We start from the raw sequence: 26,085 nt of genomic DNA, 5'->3' as shown, positions 1-26,085 counted from the left end.
CACATGATAATTTCCATTACCACGCTTACCGTTACTACGATTACCACTTCTAGGCTAACATTTACCATGCAATTTATTTTCCTATGGGAATACAGTGTTAAATACAAAATAAATAAATGCTAATAAATGGTAGCTAATATAGATAGCAAAATTCTACACATATATATGATTGCAATAAAACAATTGTGACACTACATACTATAGTAGCAAAATATTTCTGTAAAATAAAAGAATTTTGCGTGGTGCATCTCCAAGCAACTTAACACAATATGCCCAAAAACATGCAATACATTGTTAATTGCTTGTTTGTTTTGTCTTTCTAGTATGTGTATCCCGTGTTGGTGGGAATTACCTCCACACATTTTGGATCATTTTTGGTCCTTATACCATATCAATTGACCAGAGTAAGGTAAGGTGGGGAACCAGACTGGGACTGGTAGAAGTCCTGAGGAAGACCGGCGTGACCTTCTATTGGGGGCACAGTAAGACGATCAAACATGTTGACACTGGCAGTTTAGGGAGGGGTGTTTTTGGGAACCTGATATTCTCAATAACACACCCATCCTTCACCATTTTAATCCTGGGCTTGGGGCCCGTGAATAAAGGGTTCTGAAAGGGCACTCATGAGCCAGTTTTAAGGCCTTTCTTCATTGCACTTTTTCTATCACTGTACCCAATCACCGGGTAACACACACCTTGACACTGTTGCTTTTCACTTTTATGTTGGTTGTCTTCCCCGTCCCTGTGCTCCATCCTGTGCGTGGCTACGATAGGATGTTTTGTAAGCAGACCCGATGATGAAGCATGTCACACACACTTGTGTGTGAGTGAGGGTAGTTTTCAAAAACACAATTTGTGCCACTGCATGCCCATCACCCTATTTCAGTTTCTATTGTTTCTCTCTACCCCTCTTGGTGTTATCATGTTATATTAGGGGGTTTGGAGTAGACGAGATCTATTGACCCTCTCCCCTTCTCTGTGAGAAATAATACACTGTTAATTGACACAAAAAATCTCCAACACAAAAGTACCACACAACCCATGATAAACAACACATCACTGCGCAAATCATTAACAAATGGTTTCCAAATGACGCAGAACAACATAAATCAAGGCTACACTTTACCTTTTTTCCGCATTTCCTATAAAAAATTTAAAACAGATTTAAACAAAGCACAACCAGTTCAAGAAACAGTTAAACAGGTTTAATCTCTACACATTTGTCTTTCTTAGGGTACAACGTAAACAATGTCCTTTGTACCCAAGCAAGATGGCTGTCATTTACTGCGAAGAAGGTCAAAAATGTATTATTTACCACAAACAAAAGAATGATACATTTAGTCAGAGCTTAAATCACATAAAGCAACACTTTGCAATGAATATTTCACTGTAAATGATTGATTATCCCCTAAAAACATAAAAGTAGCCATCCACCAATTTGTATTCAGTGGTACACTGCCTTCTGACTTGACCACACGCACCACTGAGACCAGGAGACTACAGCCCACCCATTTCCAAACAGTGCCCTCTATCTACACAAGTAAGTATATGCTTGCCATTAATCATCCTAACTATAAAACCAGAAAAATTAATTAGATTTTTTTTTTTTTTTTCATATGTTCTGTACATTACCTTCAACCCCCACCTTCGATCCAGTTTATACTGTTCCAGCAATGTAGGTTACTATTCACCCTCGTATTCTGTAAAAAATATTAGCAAAAACATAATTTAGGTAGAACCTATGAACTACTCAGGAAAGGTGCTGGGCAGCGTAGGGGAGGGTAACATTTCCTATTCTACCCCAAATACTTACATAAGGGAAGGTGCTGGACAGTGACTGGGGGCAAAGTGACTATTGTAACTCTGCCAAGTACTTACCTCAGGGAAGGTGATGGACAGCAACTGGGGGGCAAAATCACTATTCTATCTCCACCGTACTTACCTCGAGGAAGCTGCTGGACAGTGGTTGGGGGAGAATTACTATTCTAACTCAGCCAAGAACTTACCTCAGGGAAGGTGCTGAACAGTGACTGGGGGCATATGTACTATTCTAATTCCACCGTACCTACCTCCGGGAAGCTGCAGGACAGTGGTGGTGGTGGGGGGGGGGGGATTCCTATTCTAACTCAGCCAAGAACGTACCTCAGGGAAGGTGCTGGAAAGTGTTTGGGTGCAAAATTACAATTCCAACTCTGCCAAGTACGTACCTCAGGGAAGGTGCAGGGTAGTGACTAAGAGAAAAGATTCCTATTGCAACTCCGCTGACTACTTACCTGTTTTTCTTTACATTAGACTGCTGGACATTAAAATGCAGGAAATTCCAGCAAATGGGGAAACAAAACTAGTGAAACGTCATACACCATATTGCAAGGAATTCAGCACTGTACCGGTAAGTAATTTCCCAAAAAACTACTTGCTGCCAAGAAAACATAACCTCAACAAAATTAGTAAATACTTCGCCGTTTTCTTGCTAATCTTGAATAGATATACAAGAAGTAAAAATCTCGTACACAAATTAAAACCTCTACAATCCACCTCTGGATATTTGTAATCACGAAGGAAGAGAAAACAATCCAACATGTAATACATTTGTAAGCAAGAAAAATGCAAACATCCGATCGTAACAACTTTCTTCCCACAGACTATAACCCTAATAAACACCAAATTTACCATCCCCCCAAAAACAGACTGCATCAATTAACAATATATTTTTTTTCCGTGGCAAACAGAATTTCGTCAACAAAAATAAAGCACACTTTTAGTACATTGCATTCATGATTTCTTTTTTTGCCTATTTTTATCCAATGGATTATTGTAAAATGGAAAATCAAAATAAAGCAAGCTACACTGAATCCTGAAGAGGAAACAGGCTGCTGCTAAAACTTGGTGGCTGCATGTATTGTAAGAAGAGATTAACTGAGCGCAGGAGTCATTGGTGATATGTTACAAAGGCACAGCGGTTACTCTGGCCGACACTGTGGAAAGGACTAGGGGGCATAACCTCTCTGCCTCTGCAAAGGAGATGAAACTGAGGGAGAACATATAACAATTAAAAATATTAGCCTCTACCTCCAATGAGCCCTGTGGGTCAGTTTTAAAGGGAGGTAGACCAACACATCCCCATGTATGTTGCTAGTACTATGCATACAGTACCAAATTTAAGGAGAATGGTTCAGAGACAAAAACATTTGAGTAACCCTCAAAGATAACACCACAATCCGACTCTGATATTAAAATCCCCTTGAACTTACAGTTACTTTTACTAACAAACCTTTCCTACTGTATTAGAATGAGAACACTCTCAAAATATTATAATTAATAGTACTATACATAATTTGCTAACCCTGGAGAATAATGAAATGTGGATGATAAAAGGAACTTCAAAGTCAGCTCCCCATCCATTCACCCGCACTTACACTATTCCTGGCAACATTAACAACACTACCATCCCATTAGAGTACATCTTACTGCCTGATAAGCAATTTTCAACTTTCACTAAACTTCTATTGGTAATAAAATCCAAAACAGAAAAAAAAATTCTTGGAAAAGTATAATTGATTTTAAATTACAGATGATTAATACAATTACTAAAATTTAACCCGACACACAAAAAACAACAGTTTTGTGTTTGGACAGCCTGAGTGTGTGGATGAGTTCTACACATTAATTATACAGTTGGAATACTTTTCACAAAATGAGGAAAAAGTTGCTCCACTCGTAAATTACTTCGGTATCACTTAGATTGGCCATCTATGCAGGTCGGGTCACAGGAGGAAGCCAAGGTTTCCCATTGGCTGGTGGAACTGTTACTTGACCTGTTTAGAGGAAGGTGTACAAACAAACAATGCCATAGATGGAAGGCACAATTCATTCAATAGGCCTATTTGACAATATCACTCTAACCTTCAGCATTTCCTGGAAATTTGGACAAAAAGCAAAGCTTCCAGGAAATGAGAATTACACATTCGTTTTCTGGTAGTCTGAACCCTCATACATCCAAATAAAACTAAGAAATGTTTGGTAAAAATCCATAGATTTCCTTTCTATTGAAGCTTAAACTACCTAGACAATATTGCATAAATTTGCACTACTAACATGAACTAATACCCTCTAAAATTACTCGCCTGTTCGAACAAAATTTTCAAATTCAAATTGTATTATTGAAAAATGTTTTAACAATAGTTTGTGTTCCTACCTGTAGTTGTCTTCCTTCTTCAACTCTTGGTGATATTTCATAAAACCTGTTGCCAGGAGTCTTGAGCAGTCCTAGAATCCAACAAGTTTAACCCAAATCCACAAAAAATACTATACTCATTTAAAAAAAAAAAAAAAAAACCTTGTCCTAATATTTGGTACTCGTCAGAAAAGCTAAATATAATCCAAAAATAAATTTCACCAAAAATCAGTTATTAAAAATAATCTAATTTCTGAGATTACACAAATCCTGCAGCAATCCATCCAGAAGCCATGGTCTTTGTCTTCTAAAGTCAGAAAACAATAAAAGCCACAAAGCAAAAAAATGTCAACATTGTTTTTATTTCAAATAGGTTTTAAAAAGTTGTAACCATGATTTGTTTCCAAATTTTGTTAAACCTAAGTTGTAAAAATACAAACGTCCTGATGTGCTTATATGAAAATAGCCTGCATCGGATGGAAAAGTGGTTAAAACAGCAATGAAAAACAGTTTCTTACTATAGACTATCCTTACAATAAACTTAGCCACCAATATGTTTTTAAAATTCCTTTAATAAATATACTAATAAAAAACCTATAAAATAATGTTCAAACCTTAATACTCAGGTAGTAAAATGTATACCTGAGTATTAATACACTTCCCCACCCAATACACTATATACCTTACAGTCTGTCCCTAAATTTTGTTTTGTTAATTTTTAAAGTATTGAACAAAATTATAGTTATAGAAAAAGTTATAACATGTACATAATCGTATTTGTATGTGTGTTCCAGAAATGAAATCTCTCCTTGCTGCATCAAGTTGAAGAGGTGCTGGATTTTGGTCAAGTCCGTGTCTACAAGTCTTTGCATCAATATCCTGAATGCAGACTCATGGCAGAAGATTAGCCAATGGGGAGCTTAGCTCGGTTCCTGAGGCCACACGCGTTGAAGCTCTGAGTCGCCACCCTGCTGTTATAAGCTGCAGAGCGCTCCTGGTGGGGCCTCAGTGTCCGCCACGGCAGCCCACCGTCGGTGCGCACCCTCCCTGATATGTGTTGGGCTTAAGAGATAAGGTGCAAGACAACTGCAACCACCAAAGCTCCAGTTAGATGAGGCCATCTTTGTGCACATGTTGGCCACGCCAACTCTGATTTTGGCCAAATACATGTCTATAAATCATCATAGATATGGGCTTGCATCAAAATCCATGGTTGGATGGACAGGAATGGCCATGAACCATTCGGTCAAAGCTTCCTTAAAGCAGAGTAATGCAAGGCAGAGCATTGGGTAGCATTACTTTTGGTTACAAACCAACACAAATCACCATTTGAATTGGTTTGTGAAGACTAAGCTGGATTTTGCTTCAGGTCTGTGTTGGAAAAGTGATGCAAACTCAATGCATAATTTTTCTGGATCTGGCCTTTTGAGTCTCCATGTCCTGTGTGATGTAGCAGGCCTGCAACGTTAAAACTATAACCAAAGACCTGGTGACTTTTTCCTGCCAGAGAAGAGGAACTGACTTTGATTGTGAAATTAACCCACACTGAGGTTTTTCTTAGAAAAGTGACCAACTCTAACCACAGATCCCTGGTTTTGACAGCTGGTGAGAGGGGAGGAGGCATCCCTGCCGCAGAGTGCTGGAGGAGACTGTCTGGAGCAGGGCAAGAGCAGGCACTCTCACCACACAGGAAAGGATCAGATTGTGAAAGGCTCAGGAGCCCTGTCTCTGCAGACAGGGGAGTACACAGGGTGAGAGAGACACTCTCACTGCAAATAGGACTTTAAAAGGATTGGATTGTGTCAGGCTCAGCAGTGCTGTCTCAGCAGACAGGGGAGTGAGGACACTGAGCTCTTCTTCCATCTAAACTTTGAAGCACAATGGTGAATTCCCTGAAGAGCTGGAGGCCGGGTGGACGAGTTCCTGGTCGCTGGGGCTGGATCCACACAGGTGAGGCAAGGGACAGTGAGACTCTATGACCGGTGCCTGTAGACCGGTGCCTGTAGACCGGTGCCTGTAGTTCCTGTGCTCACAGCTCATGGTGAAACCTCCTGTCCTCTCCTCCCTGGGACCAGCTCTCCCATCTCTTGTTGACTTTAGACTTGTCTTTGACCCTGTACAGAGCGCCGCTACCTTTTGGCTAGGCTCGCGCTCGGAAATACCAAATACATGCATTGACACATACATGTTCCCCTGTGGTGCTGGTCACTGCAGCAGGGTGAGGGCTGACCTCCATCTTTGGGGGAGCCTTCGGGGATGGGAGTGGATGTGGGGTGCACTGCCAGGCTGCACCTGGAAATACATCTCCCTGCAGATCTTTAATAGGACTCTGGGGGTTCACTGCAGCTAAGGAGTCCTACAGGATGGTGGCCCACAGGAGCTGCCTCACCTGTGCCATTGTAGTGTCCCTTCTACAGGTCGAAGGATGACCGGGGCAGCAGAAACTGACTCTCAAATATTCCTAGCAATGCCCGCCAGGCTCACTTCCCATCCTTCGGCGGGGACTGTGGAGTATTAGGGGCTTGTGATAGCGTTTGCCAGGTCAGTGTTTGTTTCTGTCCCCAGGCCTCTGTTTGAACTGTGAACTGCAGCAATAATCAGTGCTCAGGGGGCCCCACAGGACTGTGGGCACTGGTGCCACTGCACCGCCTGCACCACTGGAGCCTATGCTCGTGCCTATGTACAGTGCAGCATCAGAGGCTTGCTTGATACTGTTTACCAGGTTGGCTCAAAGTCCAGCCCCCTCCTGTCTTACACCCTGCAGTGAGAAATCCCAAATATAAACTAAAAGGTCACATTGACAAACGTATACAGGTGTCTTCTAGAGAAGAGAACAGCCCCAGACAAGTTCCATTCACCAAGCTTTTCAGAAGTGTTTTATCAGAGGGGGAATGTTTCTTCTGTTTACAAAGAGCAACAGATTTTAAAAAGTTTATTCTGCTTTTCAAATGGTCAATCTATGTTGGAGACACTGGAGTCAGCCATCTTGTGATGGGAACGTGCCCTAAAAGCTTGCAGCCCATCACAGTGATCCAGGATTGAGTGGGTCCTCTCTCTGTCTATATTTGTTCTGGAGAACTTCAAAGTGCCTTTATTCTAAGAAAGTGCCATCCCCACACCTGCACCAAGTCCCAGCCCAGTCATGGACAGGCCTGAGTCACTGGCCACTGTCAAAGAGATCATTATTAATAGCAGGTTCACCTGTTTAGCTGCTGAAATTCATTCAGGGTACATTCCTTATCAGTCCTGGTAATTACCAAGAGCAGTATATATTTCAACACTTTCTAAAGGGGCTCCTTGCACAAATATTCAATTGTGTATGAGTTACAATTTTCAAGGCAACTCATAATGAGGACTTTAATCAGAAAAGCATAAATATCAAAGCTGTCATAACTTTTCAAACTTCAGGTTTCACACAATTTTACCACCTAATTCAGGGTTAATGGTTTGCAAATCAGAAGTTTCAGAAAATTAAAAGCCCGGAGGGGTCCGGCAGCAGACTGAAGATGATAAATGTCACACAAAGTTTCTAATGAAATCGAATTTCAGTGACAAGGATCAGCAGTGGGTTTAGACTGTAAATACATTAAAACTTGCCTTTTCAGAGTCCCATTTTCCTCCAGCGGTGATCAGAGCGCTGCTCATAGTTCTCTGTCCTGTTTGTGGATTTCCTTCTGAGTGAAACAATGGCGGCCACAATGTTGCCCATTTGGAAGAGTTTATTTCTGTTTATTAAAAGTTCTTCTCTGGACTCAGAAGGGGCCTTCTGAAGTGTGTGAGCAAAGCATAGTACAGGTGCACTAAACACAGGGGGGTCTATCCACAAAGATACATTTACATGTGTGAAACCTACACATACATATTTACTCCTACATGTACTGCTTTTGACTATTCACCATGTACATATTTAAACTTTAGAAAGCCAGGGGGCTGAGTCTAATTTCCAAGTTTAAAGTTAGTGCTGGTAACTATTCACACACAGAGAACTTCGTCACTGTGGTGGATTCCTCCCTAAGGGAAATAAAAAGGAAAGTGATTAAAGTTTGTTAATTGAGAGTGGTTTGTGTGGTGCTAGACTTACTCCAAGGCTGGAGTAGAGTACACGCATTCATATCTTTTGCACTAACAGTGACTCTGCACAATGTTCACTGCTCTATACTAACTTCTCACTGCACTCTGCAGGTTAGTGTGCACCAGTCACTGCTCAGTGCCTTCAGTGCACTGCTCACTAACCCGTGTGCAACATGCGTGACACACAGCTTCACACTCACTGCATATTGTTCACTGTATGGACGTATGCAGCACAAATGTCTCACTGCTCGGTGCACACATTGCTTACTGGTCGCTGTATACCTGCGTGACTTGCACCAGGCAGTGCCCACTGCTCACTGCACACTACTCAGTGTGCAGCCGGCCAAGCACGCTGCAAGCTGCAGTGTGAACTTTGCAGAGCTCAGTACCCCATCCACCCTGCACACTGCACACTGCTCATTGTGAACTGTTTGTTTCATGTTACTCACTATGCACTGCCCACCCTAGCCTGGCAATGCACACTGTTGATTGTTCACTATAAATAGCTTATCATGCACCACTGATTGTTCATTGCTAAATATTTATTGTGCACTACACACTGCGTGTCATGCACTGCACATAGGCCAGTGCACACGCTAACTGCACAGCGGGCAGTACCTGCTGCTCACTGTGCATTGTTCAGTGCTTACTTGATCATACCCCTTGGTACCCTGAATGCTAGCATGATAAGGACTAAACCAGGTCCTTGGTCTCCTCTGAAGAGGTTTAGGCACCAACAGAAGTAAATGCATTTATTGTGTAGTCACACAGAGTTCAATAAAAACGTTACAACTAAAATAATCATACACTCGCTGAATGTGTCTGGTCTTAATAATGTGTTAAAGTGACATAAGGTGGCTGCAGAACTACGACACATTCGGCCAGACTTTGTATGTATACCGGAAACCCATATCCATGGGCTAAGAGGGGTATTCTGAGTGAATTGGCATTTTCTTTAATTGCCACATCTGGCCAAACTAGCATGTTTCGAGGTGTAGCTATTTTTGCTAGATGAAATTTTGTAACTGCTGATCGCAAATTAACGGATAAAAATGGGCGGTGGGTTATAGTAGAGCAGAGTTCTTCAATCTGTGGGGCCCGCCCCCCCCCCAGGGGGGCGCAACACCATCTCAGGGGGGGGGCGCCCACTCCACACTAGCATCTTCCCTTTCAGAGTCTTTTTACTGTCCCGAGGCGTGCAAGTCTTCACCCCTTTCAAATGTTTATTTGTGAGCTCCGGTAACTGAGAGCTGGAGGAGGGGGGAGGGAGGGGAAATAGATAAGGCACGACTTGCGCTTTTGTCATGTATAGAGCGAACAGTTAACCTTCCCAGGAGGGGGTTGATTGGCAGAGCTGGGCTGCTTCAGCTGCAGTGGGAGGAAGGGTCTCTGCTAAAAAACGAAAACAAATCAACAGACAGTCCTGTTCCTTTGCGTTTGATTTCATAGCAAAGGAGACTCCTTGCCTCCCACTGCAGCTGAAATTACCTCTGTTCCTTGCTTTCAGTTTTAGCAAAGGAGACATCCTGCCTCCCAAAGCAGCTGAAGCATTTCAGCTCTACCAGTTTAACCCCGCCCGAGAGGAAGCTGTTAGCAGAAGGAGACAAAGTTTCTTTTAAATTTACACAGGCAGGCGCTGCAACGCCCACAGGGCTTCAAGTTACCAAAAGAAAAATGCCAGCTAGCCATGTGTTTTTTAAAGAGCCTGCAAATTGCTTGTCTTGACACCAAATATACTTATAAATAAATATGTGTACATTAGTAATATGACTTTTCTGTCTTTGTTCCATTTTATTATCAGTCATGGACCATTCAGGCAGCCCTAAAACACAATAAAAAGTGCTACTATTTATATGTGCTGTTCAAAGTATGCACAGAGAAGTGCTGACAATGCAGCTTTAGGTGACTATTTTGATGGCCCTGTTGGTACAAAAATAAACAATGAGCTGGCAACCCTAACCATAAAACTGGAAGTTTGTTGCAAGATCAGCACATTCATTTCCTCCACCCTGATCCCTGGTTAATGCCATAATAGCAATAGTTTAACATATCTGAAACCCTACTCTGCTGTCAATAACCTGCTGTGTTAGCTCAAGTGTCTGGGAATGCACCCTGCATTCAGACAACTCACTCCTCATTCTCGCCCTTCACTTTCATGATCACCATGCACTCACACCATTCACCCTCTCACCCTGCACTCACAGTGATCACAATGCACTCACACTGATCACCATGTACTCACACCATTCACCCTGTACTCAAAGCGATCACAATGCATTCACACTGATCACCATGCACTCACACCATTCACCCTGCACTCACAGCGATCACAATGCACTCACACTGATCACAATGCACTCACACTGATCACCATGCACTCACACCATTCACCCTCTCACCCTGCACTCACAGTGATCACAATGCATTCCCACTGATCACCATGCACTCACACCATTCACCCTGCACTCACAGCGATCACAATGCATTCACACTGATCACCATGCACTCACACCATTCACCCTGCACTCAAAGCGATCACAATGCACTCACACTGATCACAATGCACTCACACTGATCACCATGCACTCACACCATTCACCCTCTCACCCTGCACTCACAGTGATCACAATGCATTCCCACTGATCACCATGCACTCACACCATTCACCCTGCACTCACAGCGATCACAATGCATTCACACTGATCACCATGCACTCACACCACTCACCCTGCACTCACAGCGATCACAATGCACTCACACTGATCACAATGCACTCACACTGATCACCATGCACTCACACCATTCACCCTGCACTCACAGCGATCACAATGCACTCACACTGATATCACCATGCACTCACACCATTCACCCTGCACTCACAGCGATCACAATGCACTCACACTGATCACAATGCACTCACGGTGATCACAATGCACTCACACTGATCACAATGCACTCACAATGATCACCATGCACTCACACTGATCACCATGCACTCACACCATTCACCCTGCACTCACTCTGATCACCACGCACTCACTCTGATCACCATGCACTCATACAGCGCAGAGGTTTAATGTGCCTACTACAAAGAATGTGTACCATTCAGATCAAAGAACTGAGTGTGGGTAAATTATGAGTAGCACTATAAAAAATGAAATGTTTGCCAGAAAGGTGCTATAGAGAGATGGGGTGCATTGTTGGTGAGTGGTAGTGAGGAAATTCATGGAGAAGGAGGAAATGGGGGAGGGGCGCCAAAACAGATCGTTGCACTATGTGCGACCAATGCTAGGGCCAGCCCTGGATGGGCGTGTTAGCCCCCCCGAAGTCCGTGTCTAGTTGCGCCCCTGTACACAAGTATGGGCATGTCGTGCCCCATCAAGGTTTTCGTCCTAAATTACAAAAGGACATATTTACATGCACTGCAATCCAGCCTTTCAGGGGTTCGCTTGATAGAGGCAGCTCTGTTTTTGCCCTGATGGCCTGGAATACTTCTTAAACAGATTCTTGTTAATACTGTTTTGTTTCATTTCTTTTTAATGTGATTGATGTGAGAGAGTCTATTACTATTTGCAGAGAAATGTTTTAGTTTCATGCAATTTTAGATCAAAACGGGTCCACACATTTATGTTGGTGGTGTTATTAGTAATCTAGGTCATGTGTAAAACAAAGCATCCTAGTAAAAAGAATTTGCGCACATTTTATCTTGGAAAGTTGTGTTTTGAGCTGTGTAATAAGTCTCTGTCATTTCACCACACCCATTCACAAACCTGCAATTTACTAAACACTCTTATTGTGTTAAACATTATTTGCGAATATGGCCCGTGATATGCACGTGGCAGTCGATTATGTAGTGTACCAGATTCCAGAAATTTCTGTCAGGTTTTGGGGGGGCCCAACATCTAAAAAAATTCAACTGGGGGGGCTCAACCTACAAAAGTTTGAAGACCTCTGTAGTAGCATGTGGCTTTGAAGGTCACAAGATTACGCTCTGTACCATCTATGGATCCAATGTTGATGATGCAGGGGTCTTAGTTGAATTAAATGCTGAATTAGCTACATGGCCGCAACCAGTGCTTGTCTGTGGTGATTTAAATATAAATTTGGCTAATCAAGCCTTACAGGATGGCCCTGATAAATACATTGAACGAAAGCCCAAAGTTTTTAAAGCACTTTATAATTTAGGGCCCTATTATGATGGCGGACCATCCGCATGGGCAGCAGCGGTCCCTCCATGGCAATTAGGATGTGACCGCCAGCACCCGCCGCAAGGTTAAAAAATGCATGTTTACCTTTGCATGCATGAAGCGGCAGGCACTGCGTGGTGCCTGCCGCTTCGTGCAGGCAAAGGCAGGGGGGTACCATAGGTACCCCCATGTGCAACCCCCACCCCCCCTTCACCCCTGGGGGGCCGCAATTGGCCCCCAAACAAAAGTCCGTATGCCTTTCCACGGCGGAAATGCCGCAGTGGAAAGGCATAGTACCGCAGACATCCTAGTATGCCTGGCGGTGTCTGATAGACACCGCCAGACATGTTAGAGCTTTTCCGCCGCGGTCGGAAGGCGACCGTGGCGGAAAAGCTGTGGACTGAAACAATATCCCCCCGCCATCCTAATCTGACGGGGGGTATTTCTTCAGTCCGCAGCGGATAATCCGCATCCTCTGGCCCGGCGGTGGCTTCCGCCGGCCCGGAGGATGCGGATTATCCGCAATCATAATGGGCCCCTTAGTTAGTGATCTAGGACTGGTGGATGTGTGGGGCAAAATGAGGGAACATGATAGCGGCTTTACGTTTTATTCGCACCCACACAAAAATTGGTAAGATTAGACTACTTTTTTCATCGGCCTCTCTATTGGTGGGTGCATCAATTCATGTATATCCAAGGATCTCTTCGGATCATGCTCCAATCGTTCTTGATTTGGCCTTATCCAGGAGGAGACCTAAACGCAATAACTTTACATTTGATCGGAAACTATGTGTAAATGGCGAATTTAAGGACTATATGGGTAACTGGATTAAGGGCTTTTTTGGAAATAATAATGGGACAGCATCTGTTAGTACAGTTTGGGATACATTTAAAGCTTGTTTTCGTGGGGAATGTCTTAGTTTTAGTTTATGGCAGCAAAAGAAACTCAAAGTGGAGTTGGCAAGGCCTACCTAAGGCAATCCCCCTAGTTAGAGAGCCTTCTGCCTCTATCAGTGCCTCATTATGAGGCACTGATAGAGGCAGAAGGCTCTCTAACTAGGGGGATCGCCTTAGGTAGGAATGATATTTCTGACCTAGAGAATAGGGTTGCTAAGGATCGAGCTAATGTCCTTGGGTTATAAAGCGCTGAGAATGCCTGAAAATATCTGATCTTTAAGCGGCAAAGTCATGAATTTGCGGAAACTATTGGAAAACCGTTTGCTGTACGACTGCGAATGAAGGAATCGGCTCGATATTTTCAGGCATTGAGGGACTCGAATGGGGTGTTGCACTCTGATCCTCATCAGATTCTTTCAATTTTTCAACAGTTTTACTCTGATTTGTATACTCAGCAGTTGAGATCGGAGGGGGATCAGAGAGTGATCTTTGAAGAGGGCTTGAAACAGATAGATTCCAGTCTTGTGGAGCAATTGGATTCCCCGATCTCTATGGTCGAATTAGAAACCGCAGTTAAAAGCTTGGCGCTAGAGAAAGCGGCAGGGCCAGACAGGATTCCGGTGGAAGTTTATAGGGTGTTTTTTAATATAGTTAAAGATGGAATGTTGCAAGCATTTCAGCTGGCACAGCTAGGATACCCTCCTAAATCTTGGTCAGACGCTACGATCGCAGTATTTTGTAAGAAGTGTAAATCTCCAGATTTAGTAGGATCATATCGCCCAATTTCTTTATTGAATAGCGATAATAAAATTTACTCTAAAATCTTGGCCAATCGATTGGCTAAAGTCATTACACCTCTGGTATCACGACATCAACATGGTTTTATTCCAAAACGGGGTACGGTGGACCATGTGATTAAAGTAATAACATTGTTTGATATTGCAGGGACAGGAAAAAGGGATCTAGTGCTGATTTTACTGGATGCAGAGAAAGCGCTCGATCGCATCCAATGGGATTATATGTGGCGACTGATGGATAAAACTGGGTTTGGTAAGAAATTCATTGTAGCATTACAGACGCTATATAAGGCTCCTACGGCTAAGATATCGGTAATGGGAATGCTATCGGATGCTTTGAGCATAACCAGAGGAACTCGGCAGGGGTGAGCTTGCTCCCCTCTTTTGTTTGCCTTATATATTAATCCTTTTATAGAACAACTGTCTTATAATGCATCCATTCCTCCGTTTTGGTTTTTTGACTATTGTTTCTCTGTTTTCGCTTATGCAGACGATATAGCGGTAGTCACAGAGAATCCTTCTCTTGCGATTATAGAGATGGAGGGGCAGATTTATGAAGGCCTTGCGCCGCCGGTGCGTCATTTTTAACATGGGAAAAAGTGACGCGGCGCAAGGCCTTCATTAATCTGCCCCTGAGTGCTTAGCTAAAGAATTTGGTAGGACTAAGGGCTATAAACTTAACGAGTCAAAAATGCAAATTCTATGCTCTGATAGTGTATCATGACAGGATGGGCGAGTTGTAAAAGAGGTGACCTATTTGGGGATACAAATCCGAGCTTCTATGTCCGAACTTATGGATGTTAATTGGAATCTGCTTGTCCATCAAGTTAAAGCTTCTTTGGACAGGTGGGATCGATTGTATTTTACAATTATTGGACGCTGTAATATTGTTAAAATGAATGTACTTCCTAAGGTCCTTTACCTAGTCCGTTCAATACCCTTGGAAATACCCAAGTCGAGATTACAGCACTTACAATCAATCTGTGGGAAATTTATATGGAGCCCGGGGAGACGTAGACGGGCGATGAGATTCATGACTTTGCCTCCTGATAGGGGGGGCTTGGCTGTACCTGATTTTCTACTTTACTTTGTTACATGCTTTCTTTTGAAAATGCGGTTGTTAATTACGGGGGAGACTGCTGCTAATAGTGCCACTGCTCCAACAATTTTTGAAATCTTACTAGGCACAATTGCAAAACAGTGTTTATTTATAGAACTGGGTGGTAGTTACTTTAAACGTACATGATTTAAAGTCTTGAATAGTGCATTTAAAGTGTGGAAATTGACTTCTAAATTGAATGTAATGGGGAAGATCTTATATTATACTCCTTTTAATGCTTTTAGGCTCTTACCAGGAATATTTGGGGATAATATCTCGCAAAGTTGGAAGAGGAAGGGGGTTAGATGTTTAGGCGATATGTATTCTGATACTGGGATATGTAAATCATTTGATGAATGAACTACTCAGTTTGGCTTTCCCAAAACTCATTTTTTAAAATTTTTGCAAATTTGTGATGTTTTAGTTCGTACTAATGTTGATATGTGATCTAATGCTGTGGTAGAAGGGATTAGAAGTCAGGTTAAAATTGGAGCCCTATATCAACTGTTGCTTGTGGACAGGCCAGATGATCTTGAAAAATTTAGGTCTAAATGGTCTGCAGCGCTGGGAGAAACAGATATTGTGATTGAAGATCTTCTTGTTATGTCTAGAGAAACACTAATGTCAGCAAATTTGAAAGTTCAATTCTTTAAGACCTTATTTGATTTATATTATACCCCTGCACAGATGGCTAAATGGGGGGGTGGGTACGACGGGAAATGCTTTCGATGTAGGGAAGACGACGCGGACAGCGTTCATATTTTTTTTAGATGCAACAAACTGCATAGATTTATTGCAGATATAGAAAAGTTTTTGTCCTTGGTTATAAACCTGCCTCTGATCATCACTCCTGCTATGATGTTATTGGGGACGACTACCATAAATAGTTTTACGAATGGATTGCATCAATATCGATATATATATTTTTTTTCAATGACGGTAGCCCGCCTGTGTATTGCAGCAGAATGGTTGCAGGAAAAGCCGCCGGCATTTGAGCTCTGGCGAGCAAAAATGTATAATTTATATAAACTGGAATGGGGTTTATTTTTGGTTAAAGGTCCTAGGAAGCGACTGATGGGTATAAATATATGTGGAGTTTTTCGTGATTATTATGAGGGTTAATTTAAAAAATGGAATGAATTGAGTTTCAGAAAATATTTGTTAGTTTTCTTTTTCTCTTCCTCTTCCTCTGCTTTTTGATTGATGATTATTGATCTAAGCTGCCTTTATGTGTCTGTTTACTTTTATGTATCAATGGTTTATGAATTATAGAAGGATTTATGTAATATTGCTGCTGTGAAGCTATAAATAAAAAATAAAAAAAATCATACACATTTATAAAAACAACCTCAATGTTATACACCTTTAAAAGTGTTAAATTAGTCTAACCATATTTTTGAGCATTTGATAAGCTAAGTCTAAAATGTTATTAAGCTGTCAATAGAAATATAGTATATGCTTGTAAAACAGTATCTGATGGCCTCCCTCATCTGTCTGATGTAAATAAAGTTTCCTTAATATTAACAATTTTGCACAAATTCAAACTACATGATTAAGCATTTTAACTTTATAACTACACAGATGGCAAGCACTCTTATCTTTCAGTTTCAGATCCATATTCTCTCAAACTCAAATATTGGCATGTAAAGTAATCTAAATCTAAAGTATTTCTTTGTTAATGCACCTTGTAGATGTGATTCAATGTGTTCTTGATTCACTGAAGAATACGATTCATACACCAAATCTCTGTGTCTGTGGTTCGTCAAGGAAGCAAGGTCATTTTCTCTGCTGCTTTGAAGGTAGTTTTTCTTAGTAGGTCTTTCTGCATAGCACGGCTCATTTTAGCCAGAGTTTCTGTTGAAGGTAGATTGAATTTTTCAGTTGCCTTACTTATGGATGTTAGCTTTAATTCCATAGTTTGGTATGAATATATTTTTAGTTCTATACGAATTAGATATTTTAAATATGGTTTTGCTATGACACAATCTCAAAAGTATTTCATTTTTGCAGCAGTCTGAGTTTTGTGTAGGAGTTTTATGTTAAGTTCCAATCTTAATATGCTACGTCAAGTAGATGCCACAAGCTTTTAAAAGTCTCTTGATATCAAGCATGCAGATTGTTTCCTCATGACATTGCTATTCATAGTGAATACAAAGGAAGCTTAGAGCAGCAAAGGTGTCATTTTCATTCCTAATGCTTTTAATGATGAGCCAATTGCTGTACCTCAATACGGTTTTGCAAACCTCATTACAGATGTTGTTGTTAAGAATTCTTTTCTTTTCTGGTGATCTGTGATTGATCTAAGATAAATTGTTGTCAATGTACCTTCCAACATAGTCGCACGGATTAACAACTTCCTTGGGTGAATCTTATACATTTAGTGATCCTCTCAATGTCATTATCTGGTCATTGAATAGTTAGTTTAGCCCATTTGCTAAATTGGTCTTGTTTAACTAAGTTAGTAGATATTGTAAGCCTTTTGGAGTTTATAAAAGGATTACCAAATCATCAGCAAAAGCTAGACACTTAGGGGCTTAATTTACACAGTTACACTGACAGCAAAGTCTAACTTTTCAAATTTTGGTACCAACAAGTGGCATTTATAATTAGTAAAGTTAGGCTTTTGTCTCAGTTTAACTTAAGTTGTGGTCTTATGTTTAACTGAGACCAAATGTCCAGTCTCAGTTAAACTTAAGACCAAAACTATATTTAAACTGAGAAACATGTCTAACTTTCCTACTCATAAATGTCCTTTGTGAATACCGAAAGTCGTAATGTTAGACTTTCGACTCAGTTTACCTTTGAGGATCTGGCCTATACTCTATCGAATGTTTGAACCATGATTTAAGTTTTTACATTGATCAGCAATGTATTGTGAAAACAAGATTGGTGCTAAAATACAACCCTGTTTCAGAGCAATTAAGGTTGACAACTTTCGTGACGAAACGCTATTGTATGTTAGTCCTATTTTCAACCAAGTATGAGTATGTTACTCCATCAGAATGTGCAGGAGAGAATGGTCTATTCCCCATTTGAAAAGGTTATTCCATTAGCGCTTTCTACGTATTTTGTCAAGCAATGTAGTGTAGTCTACAAAACAGACATAAAGGGGCATATGTACAAGCCTCTATCGCCATAACAACGTTACTTTTACCGATGTTTCGGTGGCCATAGGCGCTGCGCCTTATGTACAAGGCAGCTTTAAGCCATGTTAAGTGTAGTCTACAAAACAGACATAAAAGGGCATATGTACAAGCCCCTATCGCCACCACAACATTACTTTTACCGATGTTTTGGTGGCGATAGGTGCTGCGCCTTATGTACAAGGCAGCTTTAAGCCATGTTAAGTGTAGTCTACAAAACAGACATAAAGGGGCATATGTGCAAGCCCCTATCGCCACCACAACGTTACTTTTACCGACGTTTTGGTGGCGACAGGCACTGCGCCTTATGTACAAGGCAGCGTTAAGCCACTTAACATGGCTTATCACTGCCTTGTACATAAGGCCCCTTTCATGCTTTGGTTAGCGTGAAAGGGGTGGGCAGTGGATGTTGCGGTGGGCGTTCCACCGAAACACCCATTCATTGTGATGCTGCCCCCTATGTACAAGGGTGGTGTGCATAGGAGGCAGCACCAAAATAGTTAAATCCTGGTCTTCAGTTAGTAAAACGAGGAGAAATGCATTATTTCTCCTCGTTTTTGCTTTTTCAATGCGTGCTATCTTGTGCAGCACACATGGAAAAAGCAAAATGCCATGGTTTGTTTACATGGAAGCTGTCCCTTCTTGTACATAAACAAACCTTTAAAAACAATGCCATTTTGTCACATTCGAACATGTCAAAGTGAAAGAACGGCATTTTAGGATTGTTTATGTGCAGGAAGGGACACCTTCCTAGACATAAACAATCCTCCGCTGTACGCAGAAACCCTTACATAATGGTGTAAGGATGACTGCATTGGCACTAAGTTGCTAAACTTAGCGCCATTGCAGGGGCAAACGCAAGGCTGCACCACATTCTTGTAAATATGCTGCAGACATGGGTTTCAGAAGTGGCGGAGCGGGTGTTAAGCCAATGAGGCTAATGCCGCGCACCGCCATTTCCTGGTACATATCCCCCATAATGTGGTATTTTTTTAAATGTTTTTTTGTGAGAAGAGTCATAGTGGAAATATTATGTGTAGTTGAACAATGTGATCATAAGCCACTTTGAATTAATGGTATCAAATTATGTTAATTGTTCATATAGTAAGAATATTTAGTAAATATTTTGCAAAACGTTTGTCTTTAAAATACGGAAGAGCAGTAAATCAGTAATTTTTGGATCTTGTTTTGTGCTCTTTTAATGAATAATTGACCCTTCCCATGAAGAAAGCCCAAACCCAGTTGATGTTATTTTATAGAATAGGTGTGTCAGTACATGACTCCATGAGGGTAAATTAAGTTTGACCAAGTTAATTGGCATGCCATTTGGGCTTGCTGCTTTTGAGGAGTGGGTGTTTTTAATAAGATTCATTATTTCCTCTTGAGTAATTTGAAAACTGGTTTGAAGAGGGGCGAACTTTAATTCGGTCTTGAGATGTTAATTCTATCAAGGTCCTTTATGTGATCTTCTTATCTATCATTTGAGATAAAGTAATAATTTGGTCAATAATATGTCTTGGCTCCATGTCTGATTAAGGTCCACAATGCTTTAGTTGTAACCAAGCTTTTCCTTCATGATTTATTTTTGTTGGTTATTTGATTCCTCAAATAGTTATTTAGGTATTTCATTTTAATGGGGTTGCTTTAACCCCTTCGTCATGTAACGCGGCTTTTAAAAAAACGTAGCGCACAGCGGGAAAACCGCTAGCGCGCATGCGGTTAAGATGGATAGGAGATTTTTACAGTAGGTTCTTTTTGCGTATTTAATTAATTTATCCCAGATGCATAATATAAGGGTAAATCGCCAAGTTTCCCAAGGTGATTCACCACAATTCACTCACCTGTTGCCAATCTAGGAGCCGGTCTTCCTGGTTTACTTTATTAGAAACATTTTTGCCCCTGAACTACTCAAAACGGTGACTATGGCACGAATTCTTATGAGGATTGATTACTGCAATAGTATGGACGTCACTCTTGCAGTAGGACTCGTTAAGAGGTTACAGGTAGTGCAGAACACAGCAGCTCGCTTCCTCTGCAAGATTCCGAAGCATGAGTCAGCAATAGGAGCAATTAGGAAACTGCATTGGCTGCCATTCAAACAAAGATGCAGTTTCAAGGCTCTCTGCATGGCCTATAAATCTTTGCATGGACTTGGGCCATACCATTTTAAAAATAAACTAAAATGGTAAGTTCCAGCAAGAAAGCTCCGATCAAGCCTCCTTGCTCTCCTTTAGAAAAGCCTTAAAAACACGGCTTTTCAATCAGGGCTAGAAGTCTTTTTCTCTGCATTTCTGCCTTATTCCAACCAAATTTCCTTCTTAGCCTAATGAGATCTTTGATAGCGCCAAGACGCCCCAGGGCAGGAGACTGCACTTTATAAGTTAAATTACATTACATATTTAACATTACATTTGCAATGCCAGTCATTAGGCTAAACAATACAAAATGTTGTTCTTCAGTTTTGAGGCTCTGACCATGAGTTCTCCTTTCCTTCTAGTCCTTTTAGATCGTATAACCATCATGCGATCATTCGCTAAGATTTTGTTACTAATTACCTGATCATAGGTGAGGTAAAACAATATCTTTTGTGGAACATGATAACTCTCCTTCTTTTTAAATATTTCAAAACATTTAAATTTGTGCAAGGAATAAAGGAAAAATCAAATGTGGTTTATGATATTGGGCCCTTAAATTTGGCTTTTGCTGGTCGATTGTTTACTAGTCTGCTGTTGTGTGACCGATGAATGGAACAGAATAAAAGATTGTAGGTGTATTTCCCCATGTTGGTAAACACTTTATTTTTACCCTGAAGCATTAAGTATACTGGTGGAATGCTGTAAACTATATCTGTTTTAGGATAAAGATCAAGCCTGGGCGGGAAAAATCATTCCCCTTGCAGAGTGGACAAAATTCAGGAACTCCGCACTACACATGTAATGCAGAGTTCCCGTTAAATTCCTCCCTCTGCAGCATGACAGATTTGTTCCATTGGCGTCCGGAGACTTGTTTTGGAACACACTGGTAAGCGCAAAGAGACTTGGCGGCCGCTAATGGGGCTTCCTGTCAAGTCACCTTCCGGGGTCATTTTTCTGATACTGGCAATCATGGATGACCACAGCTTTACCTGCAACTGAGTCTCTTATTGTAAATCAGTCAAATCTACTTAAAAAGATGTTTCTGAGTTAATATTCTACACCAACTGACTGTTCAGGCTTCTATTTAGTGGGAGAAGTCTATTTTTTGTTTAACTTTTTTTGTTTCAACAAGAGGGAAGTGCCCCAGAAACTCCAACTTCTTGTTCCTGTCCAGCAGGCTCCTCCCAGTGCTTTATCCAACTCCTAGTACATATTCATTTTGATTTCAAGGTGGAAGGATCACTCTCTTTGTCTGCTGCATATATTGCAATTGGATGTAAGGACTTTGTGCCTGATTTAGATTTTAATGGATGGGTTACTCCGTCCCAACAGTGACTGATATCCCATCTGCCAAAAAATAAACCACATAGAATATTATAGGTTTTATATTTTGGTGGACAGGATACCTGTCACCTTTGTGATAGAGAAACCTGTTCTCTTCAAACTAATTCAGGTCCTTTGTTTTTCTGATATTCCAATTACATTAAAAATCTATTGAATAAGTATGTTGTTTTTTTGGATTGAGGGTATGCACAAGTATTTGCTTGTAGTTTTATTCAATCTTACATTTTTTTGTTGGTGAGTGGACTGCATTTTCATTATGGGCCTTGTTATTTTTTTGCATTTAATTTTTCATCTTTTGCAACGGAAAAAGGTTGCACAGTCAGAACCGTTTTCATAATGTTTGTTAAATTTGCAATATTCATTTACTTTATTATGTAGCCTACTCTTCAATTGGGCCATCTGACCAGTGGGCTCACTACTAGTGATGGATGCTTGAAACAACTGTTTGAGTGGTATACGCTATTTTCATACATAATTTAGGGCAGGGATGGCATAGGATTAAATTAGAATCCTGGGGTAATTGTTTGTATTTAATTTTTTTCTGCAACATATGTATCAGTGGGGTAACCTTTGTTGCTTTTGGAGGATGTGTGGTGTTGTTAAATTTGTATACATCAGTTAATTTTTGTTTTGGGCATGGCTGAATTGAAGGTAGTGTTTTTTTCAGTCTTATTATGCCTCCTTTTTCTGGCTACTGTGAGTGTGTGTTTGCCATAGGCCACCCTTTGTCTTTGTTCACCATGCATTGTGGCCAAGGGCCATTTCATGCTGAATGTATTCTTCTTTGTGGTCCAGGCCTCCTTTCTTGCTGTTGTTGTTTGACCCTTGTGGCCAGCGACCATTTTGTGTAGCCAGCCAGTGTACTGTTGCGATAGGTCTATATGTGTTCTTGGTTGGGGCCATGCCTCCTAGCTTGCTGTTGTAGTTTGACCATGTGGCTAGCAACCATTTTGTGTAGCAGGCCAGTGTGATTTTGTGATAGGCCTGTATGTATTCTTTGTTGCGGCTATACCTCCCTGCTTGTTGTTATTGGTTGACCACAGATGCCATTTTGAGCAGCCTACCACTGTGAAAATCCTTTTTATTCCAGTTTTCAAACTATAGTGTAGGGAGGTAGTTAAAGTGGTCTATGCCTTTTTTTGTTTTGTTCATTTTGTTTGACTTTTCCCTGATATCAGTTTATTAATATGCTTGAGGATCATTGGAGCATACGTTATGAACAGTGTTTTATATTCTATGCATTTTTTTCATTTTTTCACTGCACCTCCTTTACTCCCTTTGGGATTTCCAATATACACTAATACACGGGTATTTGATTTTTATGTATGTATGTCTTATTTTTTTTATTTTTCAGGTATTTCTGTTTAATTTTTGCATTTCAAAAAACGTTTTTGCTTTCTTTAAACATTTCCTCCCATTCACCCCCGGACTCTCACAGGTGCCCGCTGCAAACCAGCAGTCCGACATTCATTTTTTAAGGATTGCCATTACTATTTCCCCCGAGACAGTTATACCCCCCCACCTGCCATATGTGCAGAGCCACATCCAGCAATAGAAGATCTTCCTGAGGTTGTGGCAGAAGAGGAGGTTGAGCATTCTGTATAGCAAGATGTACCTATTGTAGGGTCATTGGTTTCCCGATCTCTAGCATGAAAATAGAAGGCTAACTAGGCCTATAATAAATATAAATATAAATGTAAATTGGTACACCCAATTAGCATGTACGTTTACACCCCTGTAAGACCATAGACCCTAGGTACTAGAGACCATATGACATATGAAAAAACACCACACAATCAAGTGGGAGGAGCACTTTAAAAAGAAATTGCTGGAGGTGGTCGTGGGGAGAGCCAGGGAACATTAGCTACAAGCCCAACCATGCAAGTAACCCTGTCCCCAGCAGTGCACCAACAGAATCACCCACCTCAGCAACTTCACAATGGCACAAGAAGATTCAGAGTAAGATGATGTAGACACCGCAGCCTACAGTGACTGCCCCACCACCATGATGCACATTGAGTCTACCATTAACATCTACTTCTCAAAATACGCATGTCAGTGCTCCAAGAAAAGAAGCAAATCCAGGCTACTGTTATTGGGATGTTTAGACAAGTGGGGCTCCATGAGTGAAACCATACAACAGCACGTTTGTACAATGGGAAGCTGGCAAAAGTGTTAGCTCTGGACGCCTCCATTTTTCATTTGTGGAAGGAGTGTGATTTTTAGAATTTGTGGCAGCCATCTTCCCAAAATGGAAGGTGCCAAGTAGCACCTATTTTGCCAAAGTGACTGTTATAGTGCTGCATCACGATGTGCTACAGAGGGTTGGACAAGCTTTGCAGCAAAGTGTTGTACATACCATGCACCTAATAACAGGAATGTGGACCAGCTGTCAGGCGACTGATTACATGTACACTACTGCACACATTGGAGCTCTTTTGCAGTGGTAAAACAAAAGATATACTCAGATCTTGGCCCTGTTAAAGTTTTAAGAGAGTTTGGCAGCATGGAACAGTGGCCATGCTTGCCCTGCAGAAATCACATACGGCTATAAACATCTTGGAGGAATTTAACAACAAGGATTATGAATGGCTGTGACCCAGAGGTCTTAGAATTCGATTTGATGCCACAGACAATTGGAGAAACATAGCCAAGGCCATGTCAGACGGAGGCTCTTTCAGGGTCCTGTGTTTGGCCCATTGTATCAATCTGGTGATGCAAGACTTCCTCAAAAAGGGAGACATAGTCTGCAGCATACTGACCATCTGCATAAGAATATGCTACCATTTCAGCCATTCTTTTAAATCCCACAAGCAGCTGCGGATTATTCAGTGTAATAATAGTCCACTTGTTGAAGCCCTGATACATGAGGTGCCAACACATTGGAACACTACCTTTTACATGCTGCAACATTCGTTTGAGCAGTACAAACAGATAAATGACTATGTCATTCAAAGAGGAGGAGATGTAGTTGGGAAAGCTATGACCATGGTTGCGGACAGATGGGACCTAGTCAAATGTCTGACACTGATGCTACTCCCTTTTGAGGTTTTTACACGGAAAGTTAGCAAGGAGGACAGTACAATGGGCCAAGCTATCCTGTTGCCACATCTTCTACAAGACCAGGTAAAGAAGGCATCTAGGTTCACCCCTGAAGGTGTGAAAGAAAACACTGAAGCACATGCCTTGGTTGAGAGCTTAGTCCTGTGCTAAGCTTCTAATATAAGACTGTAACATGACATCATCAAGTCCAAAGAGTATATATGTGACACACTACTTGATGCACTGTACAAAAAAAGTCTGCCCACTTTCATCCCTTTTTCTGAAGGGGATGTTTTAAAAAACAAGAGGTGGATTGTAGACCATGCCGGAGACTTGGAAGGAGAAGGGTTGGACCTTTAAGTCCCACCCTGCAGTTCTGGGGTGCCGCGTTCATCTATCAGAGAGGGCAGTCTTCTCTAACAGCAGACAACAACACCATCAACCAGGGCTGGGTGTAGTTTACGTAGTTTTGCTACGCAGAACTCCACAAAGTTATTAAAAACTCCACGAAGTTCCGCGAGTGGCAAAGTGCAGTGCGAACTGCAGTTTGTGCTGGTATTCCTGCCGCTCAGGTAGAAATTCTACCTGATGGCAGCTCGCGCTCGCAAACTTACTGTTCGGAATCCCGAGCGGGGAAAAAACTCTGCTGCACATCACGAAGAGGAGTTTTCTGCACTCCGCTAGCTCCACGGAGTGTGGGGTGCAGAAAACTCTGCAAAATCCGCGAACGGAGCGAAGTTCACCATCCAGGCCTACCATCAACCAGAACACCGGAAACAATAGCAAAAGAAGGACTGGAACAACCACTGCCTTGTTTTGTTTTCAATTGGCAGGGCTCTGGTCCAGTACAGAGCTGATGGAAAAACAGGTAGAGCAAGTAGCAGCACCAATGGGATCCACAGGATGTTGCAATAGTATCTAGATGATCCAAATTGGGTCTACGTGGATCAAATCCTTTGATGTATTGGTATGGGAAGAAGCGGCAATGGCCAGAGGTCAACAGGCTGGAAATAAAGTATCTGGCTTGTCCTGTCTCCAGTATGCCTGCTGAACCTGTGTTCAGTGCAGTTGGTGTGATCGTCATAGCGAGAAGGAGCAGTCTCTTGCCTTAAAATGTGGAGAGCTTGACTATGATAAAAATGAATCAACATTTTATACCACACAATTACACTGTTCCTGAAACAGCAGCACAGGAG

General features: G+C 41.5%; 1 protein-coding gene across 1 annotated transcript in view; it reads left to right on the top strand.

Moving 5' to 3' along the window:
• Positions 1 to 26,085, top strand: part of LOC144767825 (uncharacterized) — a 173,574-nt gene that overhangs the window by 6,967 nt on the left and 140,522 nt on the right. The window contains exon 2 of the mRNA XM_078651201.1: positions 14,275 to 14,379. Within this exon, the coding sequence (XP_078507327.1) occupies positions 14,275 to 14,379 (105 nt within the window). The remainder of the gene's footprint in view (positions 1 to 14,274; positions 14,380 to 26,085) is intronic.

Source organism: Lissotriton helveticus, chromosome 7 (genome assembly GCF_964261635.1).
Source record: "Lissotriton helveticus chromosome 7, aLisHel1.1, whole genome shotgun sequence".
Classification (NCBI taxonomy): Eukaryota; Metazoa; Chordata; class Amphibia; order Caudata; family Salamandridae; genus Lissotriton; species Lissotriton helveticus.
Note: the sequence above shows the minus strand (reverse complement) of the source record. Positions and strands in the feature narration are given on the sequence as shown.